At 47.8% G+C, this 14,770-nt stretch overlaps 1 protein-coding gene across 4 annotated transcripts in view; it reads left to right on the top strand.

Annotated features, from left to right (window-relative positions):
* The first annotated feature begins 7,704 nt into the window (after positions 1-7,704).
* The window catches only part of LOC146354007 (ATP-binding cassette sub-family C member 3-like), a 102,778-nt gene continuing 95,712 nt past the window's right edge, over positions 7,705-14,770 (top strand). For 3 of the 4 annotated variants that reach the window (XR_014788256.1, XM_084837942.1, XM_084837944.1), the window contains exons 1-2: positions 7,705-8,274; positions 8,910-8,940. Coding sequence is in view for 3 of the 4 variants with exons in the window: in XM_084837942.1 (XP_084694068.1) it covers positions 8,024-8,274; positions 8,910-8,940 (282 nt within the window). In the remaining variant the exon portion in view is untranslated. The remainder of the gene's footprint in view (positions 8,275-8,909; positions 8,941-14,770) is intronic. The other variant, XM_084837943.1, reaches the window with a different exon arrangement.

The raw sequence follows: 14,770 nt of genomic DNA, 5'->3' as shown, positions 1-14,770 counted from the left end.
CATGTCTGGTTCTTATTGTTGCTTCTTGACCCTCATACAGGTTTCTCAGGAGACAGGTAAGGTGGTCTGGTACTCCCATCTCTTTAAGAATTTGTTACAGTTTGTTGTTTTCCACACAGTCAAAGGCTTTAGCATAGTCAATGAAGCAGAAATAGACATTTTTCTGGAATTCTCTTGCTTTCTCCATGATCCAGCGAATGTTGACAATTTGATCTCTAGTTCTTCTGCCTCTTCAAAACCCAGCTTGTACTTCCGGTAGTTCTTGGTTCACATACTGCTGAAGCCTAGCTTGTAGGATTTTGAGCTTCACCTTGCTGGCATGTGAAATGAGCGCAATTGTGCGGTAGTTTGAACACTCTTTGGCATTGCCCTTCTTTGGAATTGGAATGTAAACTGACCTTTTCCAGTCTTACAGCCATTGTTGAGTGTTCCAAATTTGTTGGCATATTGAGTGCAGCACTTTAACAGCATCATCATTTAGGATCTTAAATAGCTCAGCTGGAATACTGTCATCTCCGCTAGCTTTGTTGTTAGTAATGCTTCCTAAGGCCCACTTAACTTCACTCTCTAGGATGTCTGGCTCAAGTTCAGTGACCGCACTATCATGGCTATCAGGGACATTCAGATCCTTCCTGTATAGTTCTTCTGTGTATTCTTTCCACCTCTTCTTAATCTCATCTGCTTCTGTTAGGTCCTTGCCTTCTTTGTCCTTTATCATGCCCATCTTTGCACAAAACGTTCCCTTGAGATCTCCAATTTTCTTGAAGAGATCTCTGGTCTTTCCCATTCTGTTGTTTTCCCCAATTTCTTTGCATTGTTCATTTAAGAAGGCCTTCTTGTCTCTCCTTGCTATTCTCTGGAAATCTGCATTCAGTTGGGTATATCTTCCCCTTTCTCCCTTACTTTTCGCTTCCCTTCTTTCCTCAGCTACTTGTAAAGCCTCATCAGACAGCCACTTGGCTTTCTTGCATTTCTTTTTCTTTGGGATGGATTGAGTTGCTGCCTCCTGAACAATGTTACGGACCTCCGTCCATAGTTCCTCAGGCACTCTGTCTATCAGGTCTAATCCCTGAAATCTATTCCTCACCTCCACTGTATATTCATCAGGGATATGATTTAGGTCATATTTGAATGGTTTAGTGGTTTTCCCTACGTTCTTCAATTTAAGCCAAAATTTTGCAACAAGAAGCTCATGATCTGAGCCACAGTCAGCTCCAGGTCTTGTTTTTACTGACTGTATAGAGCTTCTCCATCTTTGGCTGCAAAGGACATAATCAATCTGATTTCGATATTGACCATCTGGTGATGTCCATGTGTAGAGTCGCCTCTTGTGCTGTTGGAAAAGAGTGTTTGCTATGATCAGCGTGTTCTCTTGGCAAAACTCTATTAGCCTTTGTCCTGCTTCATTTGGTACACCAAGGCTATGCTTGCCTGTTATTCCAGTGATTTCCTGACTTCCTACTTTAGCATTCCAATCCCCTATGATGAAGAGGACATCTTTTTTTGGTGTTAGTTCTAGAAGGTGTAGGTCTTCATAGAACCGATCAACCTCAGCTTCTTCGGCCTCAGTTGTTGGGGCATAGACTTGAATTACTGTGATGTTGAATGGTTTGCCTTGGATTCGTACTGAGATCATTCTGTCGTTTTTGAGATTGTACCCCAGTACGGCTTTTCCCACCCTTTTGTTGACTATGACTGCTACTTAGGGATGTCAGAGAATTCCGCGACGGATCTCGGTGAGGCCGAATGCCAGTGCATTCGGCCCCCCAAATCTGTGGCGGAACGGCCTGCCCCACCCGCCCCCCGCGGATCGCCCCCCGGGACGAGACTTAACTGGGGCGGATGTTCCAGACGGCGGCAGCTCCAGCGGCGGCTTCAGCGGTGGCGGCTGCGGGTCTTCCGAATGGCTGCCACCACCGCCATTTGCAGTCTGTTCCCCCCCCCAATTCGTGATAAGCTACATAAAGACTTACGTAACCTATCATGTCTGGGTTAAACAAAAAAAACACATACGCTAATGTGTTCCTTGCGTTCCTTATTTTTAAGTTATAATGTAACTTGCGTTCCTTATTTTTGCCATCTTAGTCTACGTAAATATTTACGTAGACTAAGACGGTGAAAAATAAGGAATGCAAATGGCAGCAGCCGTCGCTGCCGCAATTTGCGTACGCGTTTCTTTAAAAAACCCAGACATGATAGGCTACGTCTTTACGTAGCCTATCATGGCTGAATACAGGGACACAAACGGCAACGGCTACGGCAGCCGCCATTTGCGTCCCTGCCAGCCAGCGGCCGGATGTCCGGCTACTGGCAGAGCTGGCCAGCAGCTCTGCGGAATCCCCACGGAGCGGAGCCGGCTGGCCAGGATTCCGGGGGGAGGTGCAGAGCGCCTCCCCCCCCAACCAGGATTCCGGGGGGAGGGACGGAGCGCCTCCCCCCCCAGCGGAACCTGGCAGAGCCAGGTAAGCGGGTTTTTGTACACCCCTAGTGCTACTCCATTTCTTCTAAGGGATCCTTGCCCACAGTAGTAGATATAATGGTCACCTGCATTAAATTCGCCCTTGCTTGTCCATTTTAGTTTGCTGATTCCCAAGATGTCGATGTTCAATCTTGCCATCTCACATTTGACCACCTCCAGCTTACCTTGATTCATTGATCTTACATTCCAGGTTCCTAAACAATATTGTTCTTTATAACAGGAGACAAAAGTCTTTTTGCTGATGGCAAATACGTATATCGGAACAGCATTTCAGTCATCCCATCTGTTTCTTTTTAAAAAATTAACTTTGAAGTGTGGATCTATGGAACTCACTGCCAGTTTTCTCAGTTAGACCTTACTGCTAGAAAATGGTGCCTCAGCTAAAAAAATTTTACCTGCCGTCACCAGAATGCACAGGAAGAGGTTTAGGGAGTTCCCCAACTTCCTCACAAACTGGAACAGATGCAGTACACCAGTCTTCCTTTCCCCTTAAGTTCTTCCTGCTTCTGGCTTCTACGATGATTCAGATATTTCAGGGACAACTTGCTGAAGTTCCCTCTGATCAGACATAAACTAGGAACCTAACATATGTTATGTATAACTTGGTTTTCTCATAAAATTATTATCTTTGATATATTAAATTTAAAAGTATGCCATGCAGAGAGCAAAGTCAGCTCCATGCCTCCCTTCCAGTTCCAGCCTCAGCACAGACTGATTGCTACGCACACAGCTTGCTTCTACTGTTCTCACTCCAGCCTCAAGTTAGCACATTTCGGGGGGGGGGGGGGGCAGAGAAAGATAGTCTATCCAGGATAGTCTATTCCAGGATAGTCTGTCTATGGCCTTCTCTGAGGACAGCCACCACTCAGCTAACCTCCACAAAAGTAGGAAATCTGCCAAGCTAAACTTGCCCAACTGGTTTGACCCATTCTAGCAGTCTTTTTTTTTTTTTTTTTTACAACCACAATCTCACAGGGTTGTGGGGGTGGGGAGGTTCTTGAGAGAGAATTCAGACCCCACCCCAATACATCGCAATACAGTGTGTGTGTGTGTATTTACAGAGAGAGAGAGAGAGAGAGAGATTGATTCCTGAAATTGGTATTCACCTAACTAACTTCCCCACATCTGGGACTAAGAGGTCAGATTTCTAGATTAAGAGATTAGATTCTACACAGGCATCTCTCTTTTTAGAAATTGCATCACAATAAGTTAGCATTCTTCACTGCAAAGCCCAAGGGCCACTGGAGGCTCCCAGTCACTTCAAGTGGGCTCTCTGCCTCCCTATCTGCCCACTCTTACCAAGAGCTCTCTAGCTTTGCCTTGTTTGATTTAGCAGCAGGCTGGCTGCTAAGATCTGGGCTACCAGAGGTGGCTTCAGGAGTGGAGCGCCAGGAGACCTGCCATTCATCAGCTGTAAGGTAAGGGATGAGGGAGAGGAGAAGGCACGAGCAATCAACCAGTTAGCTGTATTGGGGGGAAAGGCCTCCAGCCAAGTCTGGTGCACAGCATCACTGCTTGACTGGGTAGGGGTTGAGGAGAACAGAGGTCCCCCATGGCCCCCAAATGGCCTCAGGAGTGGTGCTTCAAGCCAAAGTGGCCCCTGCTAGAAAAATAAAATAACAAAAATTGAAGAGCACTGCAGTAAGTGCCCATATTGCTATAATTATTTTAAATAGCAGCTCTGAGACTAGTTTTAGCGCAGCATAAATAGTCATAGTCAACAGACTACTTCAGGTGGCAAAAGTGGAACTATAAATTGCTATGGGTACTCAGTAAATAATGATATAAATTTTAACTACAGTCCAAAATACCTGGTGTCTAAACATTTCTTCCAGTTGTACAAAGAGACTGTCAGATACCTTACTAGCAACTAGGGCAAAACTTCCCCATTTGATTCTCCATTCAAAGTCTGTCTCAGAACACTGTTCTGATTGAGGGGGTTAGTATCATTTGACCCTCAACATTGGTATTTGACTCTGAAATTGATATGCACCAAAAATATTTCAGTGGGAAACTATGGAACAGTAGCAGATCCCATTGTTTTTGACAAAACTGTTGTTATATGGTCTTCTGAGCAAAATATTGGGGTTTTTTTGTAGTTTATCTGATTTTATGTTCAAAAGGTGGCATATATTATTTAAATCCAGAATTTGATGGAATTCTAAGTTTGCAAGCTTGTGCACTGTAATCCATGCACAACTGGCTTCAACATGGGCATAGCTTATGGCTTCACTGAGTTACGCAAGCCCCTTCGCCACAACAAGGCAGTGATCCATGAAGGGGTCAACATGGGCAGGTAATTGCAAACAAAACTGCACCCTCAGTTTCTTTTGAACTTCTCTCAGCCCTATACTATTCCATGAAGTCCAGTGATGTCATTCAGCTGTTTGGACATTTTTAAGCTCTTGTTTAAGTAGTTATAATTAACCTGTATTTTTGTCCATGCAAGATAGTATTACAGAATTTATCTCTGAGGCAGTGTGGCACAGTGTAGGACTGGGACTCGGGAGATCCACGTTCTAGTCGCCACTTGGCCATGAAGCTCACTGGGTGACTGTGGGCCAGCCACTGACACTCAGGGTTCTTGTGCGGATAAAACTGAGAGGAGGATGACTATGTAAGCCACTTTGGGTTCCTCGCAAGAGGAAAAAATAAGGTGGAATATATATGTAATAATCAATATATAAAAAATAAATCTTAAGAGACCCCAAACCTAATTTGCAGATCTCCTTGCTTCTCTGTGACTACTTGGTAGACTTGATGCTGGGGGCAGGGAGGGGGAAATGTTTGGAAATATATTTACTAGCAGTTTCAAGAGAGTATAAGACAATGACCCATGATGAGCCACAGTGCCCACAGGTGCCACTGCATATGCAACCCCCACTCAGGGGTTGTCAAGTCACATGAATCTGGTGAGTGTGGGTTGTGTGAGGGTAAAACAACCCTCGTATAACCCACACTTACAAGGTTTACACATGACAACGTGAGTGGGAGGTTTATATTCAAAATGGTGGCTGCATGTGCCCTGCATGTTCCCCACACATGTTGCGGCCTCAACATGGGTTAAATAATCCACGGTGGGCTGTCATGTCGTGCAGTCAGCACCAATGTGGCAAAGTCCCATGGATGTCTTCAAAAGTGCATCCAATCATGTAAAATGGGATCATCACTACCAACTACTTAAGGACAAGCATTAACCATAGTTATTGCTGTCTGGTTTAAAAGTGATAGTGAAATCACGAAACCAAAAAATTCCCATAACTGCTCAACATAGGCAACATCTTGGTACAGACAGAAGTAAGACTAGCTTGGAAAAAAGGAGGGTAAGAGGAGACATGATAGAGGTCTACAAAATTATGCATGGTGTGGAGAATGTTGATAGGGAGACATTTTTCTCCCTCATTCAAAATACTAGAACCCAGGATCATCCCATGAAGCTGACTGGTGGGATATTCAGGACAGATAGAAGGAAGCACTTTTTCCACATAGAACATACTTAAACTATGGAACCCAATACCACAGGATGTAGATAACCACCAATTTGGATGGCTTTAAAAGGGGGTTGGACAAATTCCTGGGGGAAAGGCTATGAATGGCTACTAGTCTTGATGGCTATGTGCTGCCTCCAGTACCAGAGGCAGTAAGCCTATGTACACCAATTGCTGTGGAGCATCGGTGCGAGGGTGCTGTTGCACTCATGCCCTTCTTGTAGGTTCCTGGCCAACACATGGGAAACCCACAAGCAGGACATGAGTGCAACAGCACCCTCCCACACATGTTCCCCAACAACTTGTATACAGAGGCGTATTGCCTCTGATCCTGGAGTTAGCATATAGCCATCAGGACTAGCCACTGTCAGGAATTTGTCTAGCCCCCATTTAAAGTCTTCTGGTAGTGAATTCCATAGTTTAACTATGCACTGTGTGAAGACGTACTTCCCTTTATTTGTCCTGAATCTCCCACCAATCAGCTTCATGGGATGACCCCAGGAGGGAGAGAGGGAGAAAAATGTCTCCCTGTCCACGTTCTCCACACCATGCATAATTTTGTCTCCCTTTACTCACCTTTTTCCCAAGCTAAACAATCCCAGCTGTTGTAACCTGTCATAGGGGAGTTGCTCCAGGCCCTTGATCATTTTAGTTGCCCTTTTCTGTACGTTTTCCAGCTCTACAATATCTTTTTTTAGGTGTGGTGACCAGAACTGCAGACAGTATTCCACATGTGGTTGCACTATAGATTTGTACAAGAGCAGTATATTGGCACTTTTATTCTCAATTCCTTTTCTAATTATGCCTAACATGGAGTTTGCCTTCTTTACAGCATCTGCACACTGGGTTGAAATCTTCATTTTGAGCTGTCTACCACAACCTCAAGATCCCTTTCCTGGTTGGTCACCGCTAGCTCAGATCCCATCAGGCTATACTTGAAGTTGGGATTTTTTGTGCCAACGTGCATCACTTTACACTTGCTTACACTGAACCACATTTGCCATTTGGATGCCCATTCTCCCAGTTTGGAGAGATCCTTTTGGAGCTCTTCACAAACCCTTTTTGTTTTAACCACCCTAAATAATTTGGTGGCCTCCACAAACTTGGCCACTTCACTGCTCACTCCTGATTCCAGATAATTTATGAACAGGCTGAAAAGCATTGGTCCTAATACAGATCCCTGTAGGACCCCACTATTTACTTCCCTCCACTGGGAGAATTTTCCATTTATTCCTTCTCTCTGCATTCTGTTCTGTAACCAGTTGATGAGCCATAAGAGGGCCTTCCCTGTTATTCCATGACTGCTAAGTTTCCTCGGGAGTCTTTTGTGAGGGATTTTGTCAAATCATGGGGGGCGGGGGGGGGTGTAGGTGTAGCTAGGGCTATTACTTCAGTTGTGAAGCACACAACATGTCTTTTCTTTTCTTCCTACCCGCGGCCATTCCATGCTTTGAAAGTGCTTCTGCATTCCTGCTATGTTAGAACAACAACAAAACTCTCTGCCACCTCTAATCAACGGGAAAAAGAAACACCCGGCAGGCTGAGGGTGCGCGGGGCTGCAGCTCAAACTGCCCGAACCCGTGGCCCCCCCCCGGCTGCTGGAAGGAAATGGGGCTTTGCTCGTGCCGCCCTCGTCACCTGCCGCTGTCCGCGAGGTAAGTCGGGGGCGGTGCAGCGGGGGCTGGGCTTTCGCCCCGAGGTCCAGCCCCAGCTGTACCACTCTCTCCTCCACCCCAAGGGACGAAAGAGGCGCCAAGAGGGGCAGGGGCAGGGCCCTTCCCTGGTCCGCGCGCTCCCCGCGGCCGGCTCCAGCTCTCTCACACGGAGGGGAGAGAAGAGGAGGCCGCAGGAGCGACCGTCCGCTCGTCCGGCTCTCGTTCCCGCTCTTCCGCGGCCGCGCCAGGCGAGCAGAAGCGCCCCGTGCCGCGCCTGAGGGGGGGAGGTGCTGCTGCTGCCCGGCCCCCCGGAGCCGGCCCTCCCGGGAGCTCTGCCCCTGCGGAGGGGCCGGGCGTCGGCGGGCCCCCCTGAGCGCCCGGCCTCGGAGTTGCCCCGTGAGATGGCCCGCAGGGGAGCCGGCTCCTCCCCGCCACGAGCAGCCCCCGCCTTGCCCGGCCCGGCCCGGCGGCGGCGCCGCCCGGGCGAGCCCTTCCCCGCCCACCGCCCCGCGCGAGCGAGCGAGCGAGCGTGGCGGAAGGGAAGCTCCAGCAGGGCTGCTGGCGGAGGCCGGGAGCAGCGGGGAGAAGGGAGCGCCCGGCTGCTCAGCTGGAGACCTGCCCCATGGACGCCTTCTGCGGCTGCAGCTTTTGGGTAAGCACCCCGCGCGCCGCGGCGACCCCGGCGCCGCGGGGAGGCCGGCGCGTCCCGCGGCAGGACGGCGCTCCTTGCCCGCCCCCGCCCGGCGGGGCGGGTCCCTGCGCCCCTGCTGCGGCGCTGCCTGGCGCGTGCTCTGGGCAGCTCCCGGGCCGAACGAAGACGGGGCTCGGCGGCGGCAGGCGGGACAGCGTCCTGCGGGCGCTTCAGCCGCGCTGGAAGGGCGGAAAGCGCTTCCTCCCGCCTGCGGACGCGCCCCGCGGCCGGGGCGGTTCGCGCGGGACGGAGGGAAGCGGTGCGCGGGCGTGGACCGCGTGCACGCGGGAGGGCGCGAACTTCGCCGCGGAGGAGGCACGGCGGCCCGTTGCGTGACGCGGCGTAGCCGAGCGGCGAAAAGGCGCGGGCGTTAGAGAAGCGCAGCCAGACTTGCGCGGGGAGCAGCCTACGCCGGGCAGCTCGTGGTTCCGCCGGAGCCCCTCCGAGTCAGGAGGACGCACCCCGCAGGGCCGGGGGTGCTCCCGGACGAGGCTTCTGTCGCACCATCGCTCTGCCTCATGCAAGGGGGGGTCCCGGATGTGCTCATCTTCCACGTGTGTTTCCCCACTGATTCTTCTGTCTTTTCCTCGCCACAGAAAATCCGTTAAGAAAGAGAAGATGGAATTGGTGCGTTATGCCTTGTGTTGTTAGCTCCAGGCCCCCCCCCCCAATCTGGAAACACCCCCATCTAGTTTGTGTGTTCCAAAACCCAAAGGGGAAATATCATGCATCAAGAAAATAACAGGCCCGCCTTGTTGTCCATTCATTATCAAACTAACGGGGACCTGTAACAATGTATCCCCAGTGTATTAGGGGGAATGAAGGAATGAAAAACCTGCTGAGAGCAGGCTCAAACTTATGCTTGACGACACACGTATTTAAATATTTTGCTTATTTAAAGCCTTCCAACAGCAATCACACAATCAGTCAATGGAAATAATAATTGGAATCAATGAGGCAAAGCACTTGGAAACATGTTCATATTCCAGGTGTGTTGCTGTCCAACCATCAACAGGCTGGACAGCAACATAAACTTTTGTAGAACCATTTTATACATTCAGCAAAATCACAGTTAAAAAAATGGTGATGGTTTTGCTTATTCCATCACTTTTGTAGGACCATGAATCAGCGAAGTCATGGTAAACAATGGTGATTCAGTATAGAGTTCACTACCAGAAGAGGCAGTGAATGCCACTGAATTGGATGGCTTTAAAAGGGGATTAGACAAATTCATAGAGGATAAGGCTACCAATGGCTACTGTTGATTATGGCTATATATTACGTCCTGTTGCAGAGGCACCATGCATCTGTATGCCAGTTGCTGGGAAGAGGAGCAGGTGGGTCCTTTTGAACTCATATCCTGCTTGTGGATTTCCTATGCAGCTGTTTGGCCACTGTGTGAACAGGATGCTGGACTAGGTGGACCTTTGGGCTGATTCAGCATGGCTCTTCTTATGTTCTTAGTTGGATCTTTATATGAATAAAGATGTATTGACTTCCCAGTTGACTGTCTTCATAAGGGCAGATGAGGCTACTCCCTGTTAATGCATATTGGCTGTTGCAAACTTGACTAGACAGGTATTTTCGATCTGTTACTACTATATTACTATAATGCTGGGTAAAACCAATACAAGTTTGAACACGGTATTTGCTAGAGGCAGCCAGTCAGTGTTTAGGGCATGTGATTGTTTCTTTATGGTTGGAATTTCACTCAGTTCCACACTGAATGGATACCTCTGTTCTATTACAGAAGTACGTTGATACCTGGTCCGGCTTCTCGGGGGAGCCAAAAGCAGTTCATTGAACAGCAGGCCACATCACTCAGCCCACAGAAATGGAGGGATCTTAGGCTGCAATCCTGTATCCAATTACCTGCCCCATTGAGCTCAGTGGGACTCATTGTGCCCCAGTGTAGTGAAATGGGCATTGACACAGATGATAAAACATTAACTCCACCCTGTAAATAAGCCCACAAAAGTTACTAGCCTGCTGGGGACTGGCAGAGGAGGAGCACAGCTGCATTTCTCTCCTGGGTAAGGAGGACAGCGTTTTCCTCTTCTATCCACCCACTTGGTTTCTATGCTGGGTGTAGAGGAGGGACAGAGTGCTGCATCCTTCTTCTCCAGCCCTCTCGCTTGCACACAGTTCCTGATTGCCTATGGCTAGTGCTTAAATACAAGGCTGCGTTAAGGCCAAATATTTCGCATGGAAGCAAATCTTCCTGTGGTAGGTGGTCCAAAGGTAAAATGCTTGTTGTAGTTTTTCACTTTAATCATGCCATCCTCAACAGGTTTACTCAGGATTGTGTCACATCACATTCAGTGGGATTTACTGTCTAGTAAATATGTTTAGGATTACAGCCTAAATCTTTGTGGGTTGTAAAATACTTACCTATGTATGTGCAGACTGCTATATATGAGGAGCTCCGCCAACCTGCCCCGTTCCAAAAATGAGCATTTCCGCTTATTTGGGGGCCAGCCCCTGGAAGCACTAAATCTTAGGGGGGCTGGCCACTCATGGAATAGAAGCAGCAATGAGCCCCACAGGGCTCACGGAAGCTCACAGTGAGCTCTGTGTTGGTTACTGTCCCAAGTCTGCGGTGGGTCATTGCTCTATAGAAGTAAATTCACTATATAGTGTCACAGAGATTCTATAACCCTGTAGTGATTTGATTTATAAAGTACTGCTGGCATTGCTGACCTATATTTTCTGGTGGTTTCTTCAGTGCTTTCATGGTAGTTTCTTCAGATTTTAAGGGGAATCCCTCCCTAAAACAAAGTATTTAGTTTACAAGATGTCCAGTGAAGTCTGTTAAAAAAAAGACACCGTAAGAGAGTTTCAGTTACAGGGCGGTATAGAAATATAATAAATGAAATGAAATGAAGAGTCTGTTATCAAAATAATTATGCAAAACCAAGACATCATACAATTACTGTTGTAGGTGACATAATACATAGAACTGGTTCTCACAAACAGCAGGTGAGGAGGTATACCTATTTCTGGAGCTCCTGAAACTCCTCTACGCATAGAAACTGAGCACATCAAGCTAGGCTTTCTTCTGTGGGTGTGCTCTGTACTCCTTGGGATGCTGAAGGGAGTAGAGATGGAATATAACCAGTAGTCCTACTTTGAGGTATGGGCCCCTTGTTTTTGCACTGCAGGGCTTTGGGGAGTGATTTAGATAGTTTTGGAAACTGGGGTGAGGGGGAGGGTTAACTCCCTTCAGCACTTTTGCGCCAATTAAAATTCGACACCGCAGTGGCTGCTTTGATGAACAGATAAAAACATTGGGAGATTTGGATCGTGGATCTTCTGCATATTGTGAGGTTTGTCCCTCAAATGGGCTTCTGTGTCAATTGGAATCCTGTCCTCCAAAGTGGCTGGATGTGTGCGTGTGTTTGTCTAAAAGGCTTTTGTCTGTGGTTCTCCAGTGGGAGTGTGTGTACCTATGAAACCCTGTATGTACGTGTAATGTTACATCAGTGCAAGGGATGGTCCCAGTCTTGGCTTCATGACTGAGACTGACAGATGGCTGGTCATTCCTGTCCCACAATATAACCCATTTAGCCTGTTTTTCCTCCTTGCTTTATTGTTGAGGGCTATTGCCAGTACAACCTACTGTTGGTACAATGGGCAAATTTGTTACACCAGCATGTCTCTTTGTTCTGATGGCTCAAGGGGATTTTGTAGCTATCCTCTGCTGCCCAGTGGATGTAACTCAAGGACAGGATCACTCTTTAAGCTACTTAGGGCACAATCCAATGGGGATAGTCAGCCACCTCTGAATTCGGAGATGACTGACTATCCAATGCAGGGCGGGCGGAGCTTCCATGCTCTGGCTGCCCTGCATTAGTGGCTAGATGGCCGATTTCAGCCATCTAGCCGGAGGGCGGGGGGGAAGCTGGATGGCACATAAGTAGCATCATAACAACACTTCTGCCATCCCCTCCCCACCCCACCCCGGGAACATCCCCTTTTCCCCCACTCCGCACTGCTCTTATGAGCATGAAGCCGGGGATGAACCATGCCTCTTATGAAGCGGCAGGGGCAGGGAGGCGGTTTTCTGGGAACTGACGTCGGAGCACTGGCTACGAGGTTGGTTCCCGTAAACCAAAAAAGCCTATGGCCATCTAGCCACTGTTTAGCGCCCAGAGGATTGCGCCCTTACTGAATATTCTTGGACTCTTACATATAAGTTCTGTGAATCTGCAATACACTACCCATCCCTTTGGTAGATATATAATATATGTACTTCTTGGGTATGTACTGCCTGCTGTGTTATCTCAGCGGTGCCCGGGGCTTTCCAGCAGAAAGTGAGAACTCCGAAGACTTTTATATGCTCACTAAAACGTTGATGGGGGTGGGCGGTATGCATAGCAGTTTCATATCCGGTATTTGTTTGGAATGATGCCAAACTTCATCCACTTAAAAAGGAACCACTCTGCTTGGATGATCCCCTAAGTTTTATTTGTTTATTACATGTTTATCCCTCACTTCTTTCAGTGAGTTCAGGGTCGTGTTCAAGGTTCTCTCCCTGCCTTTTACCATCACAACAACCCTGTAGGTAAGGCTGAGAGACAATGACAAATTCAAGATCATCCAGTGAACTCCATGGCTGAATGGGGATTTGAACCTGGTTCTTTCTGGTCCTACTCAAGCACTCTTAACCACTACACAACCCTGGTTCCTAAGTTGGATCCTAAGCTGCTGTCTCAGGGAATGTCTTTATCTCTGTAGCAGGATTTTTATTTGTTTAATGCACATAAAAGTTTATTATGCCAACAGTATTTTTCAGGTGAGCAGGAGTTATAGAAGTGATATTGTTTCTCATATTTGGCTCAACACTCTTATGCACAAGATTTAAACTTTCCCCCAGAGTTAGTATTCAAAACCTGGGACGGAAATGGAGCTGGTAATGCAAGTAGTGAACTCTGCAAAAACTGTTTTATCTAGAAATAAAGAAGGTTAGCATGGGCAGCTGCAGAAAGGGGCAAGGAGGGGCAATTGCCTCCCCCAGGGGATGAGAATCTCCAAATTCTCAGCTATCATTAAAAAAAGCAAGTCTCTAGCATTTGTATTCATTCTGTGAGAAACTAGCCTGCTCCCACCTTTTAGTGTTTTTAGCCAATGAATGAAGCCATAGCAATGGTTAACACATTCATCTGCGTATGTTAAGCCTTCTGGGTGTGTTAAGCCGGGGGGGGGGGGGCGGTATCTTCCCTATTAGGAAGTAATTGCAGCCTCATAAATAACAATTTTGAAATCCAGGAGTTTCCTGTAGCTGGATTTGTGCAGTAATGTGTCTACCGAAAAACAAAAGGTAGCAGCCAAGACAGGTGTTCATGATCTTTCTAACTCTGGTGTTGTTAATCATTTTTTCTGAGTGCATAAACATTAAAAAGTAATACCTTGACAATATGTGTAGATAAAGTTCATCATTGTTATACCCATATTGAAGAAGGCAGGGCTGTGGCTGAGAAAGTATGGGTTAGATAAGTCCTTCAAAGTAGACCAAAGTTGTTATTCCCATTTTGCAGATGGATGTGTGTGTTAAGAGTAGCGTTTAACAACTCTGCAGCATAGTCCAGTGTTTTTTGTGTTTTAGAGAAATGCAGAGGGGGCTGTGAAATTGATTGTAGCAGCAGTACAATTTATTAAGGGTTAGAACAGGTTGTTGTGAAGAGAACCTGCATTTTTAGCTCTTGCAGGAAGCCCAAGTAGAACCTCTCCTCACCTCTCTCTTAGTGTTGGCCTTGGAGCTGAGACAGTGCCACAGCTCCATTGAAGTTAGTGTTTTCTCATGTATTGTAGAAATAAAGATTGTGAAGGTACCTGAATTGATTGTGTGTTGTCTGTAGAGCAGAACCTAGCAGTAGGCTACAAGCTGAGCAAGTCAACTCCCCCTCCCAGATATTAACCATGCCCTTCAACCCTGTAATGGCCTTTGGCCCTAAAGGCCATTACAGGTGTGAAGGGAGTCATGGTAAGAACTGAGGGTTTCACCTATGGGTGGAAAGACATTGTCTGGAAAGCAGTTCTAGCCGTTGAGAAACAACAGTAGGGTAGACCTAGTATTAGGGATGTACAAAAGTCACTTACCTTTTCGAAGGGTGACATTCGCGGTGGAGGGAGGCGCTCCATCCCTTCCCCCAAAATTCACGCAAGTCAGCGCGGATGGCAGCAGGTAGGTGCTCCGTTCCGGGCCTATTTTGTGGGGTGGGGGGGGCGGTGGGGCTTCGTTCCGCCGTGGATTTCAGGGGGGCGAATGCACTGGCATTCGGCCTCACTGAGATCCGTGGCAGAATTCTCTGACATCCCTACCTGGTATACACATTTCTCAGAGGCCAGGTCTGCCCATCTTGGTAGCCCCTGGTGCCCAGGCCTTATCGCTGTTCAGCCACCAGACCTACCAGCAGTGGCATACCTGTTCTCTGATGCTATCAGGGCTTTTTTAAAA

The sequence above is a fragment of the Heloderma suspectum genome, chromosome 2 (assembly GCF_057233095.1).
Source record: "Heloderma suspectum isolate Gila_16-S chromosome 2, 16-S_ref, whole genome shotgun sequence".
In the NCBI taxonomy this organism is placed as follows: Eukaryota; Metazoa; Chordata; class Lepidosauria; order Squamata; family Helodermatidae; genus Heloderma; species Heloderma suspectum.
Note: the sequence above shows the minus strand (reverse complement) of the source record. Positions and strands in the feature narration are given on the sequence as shown.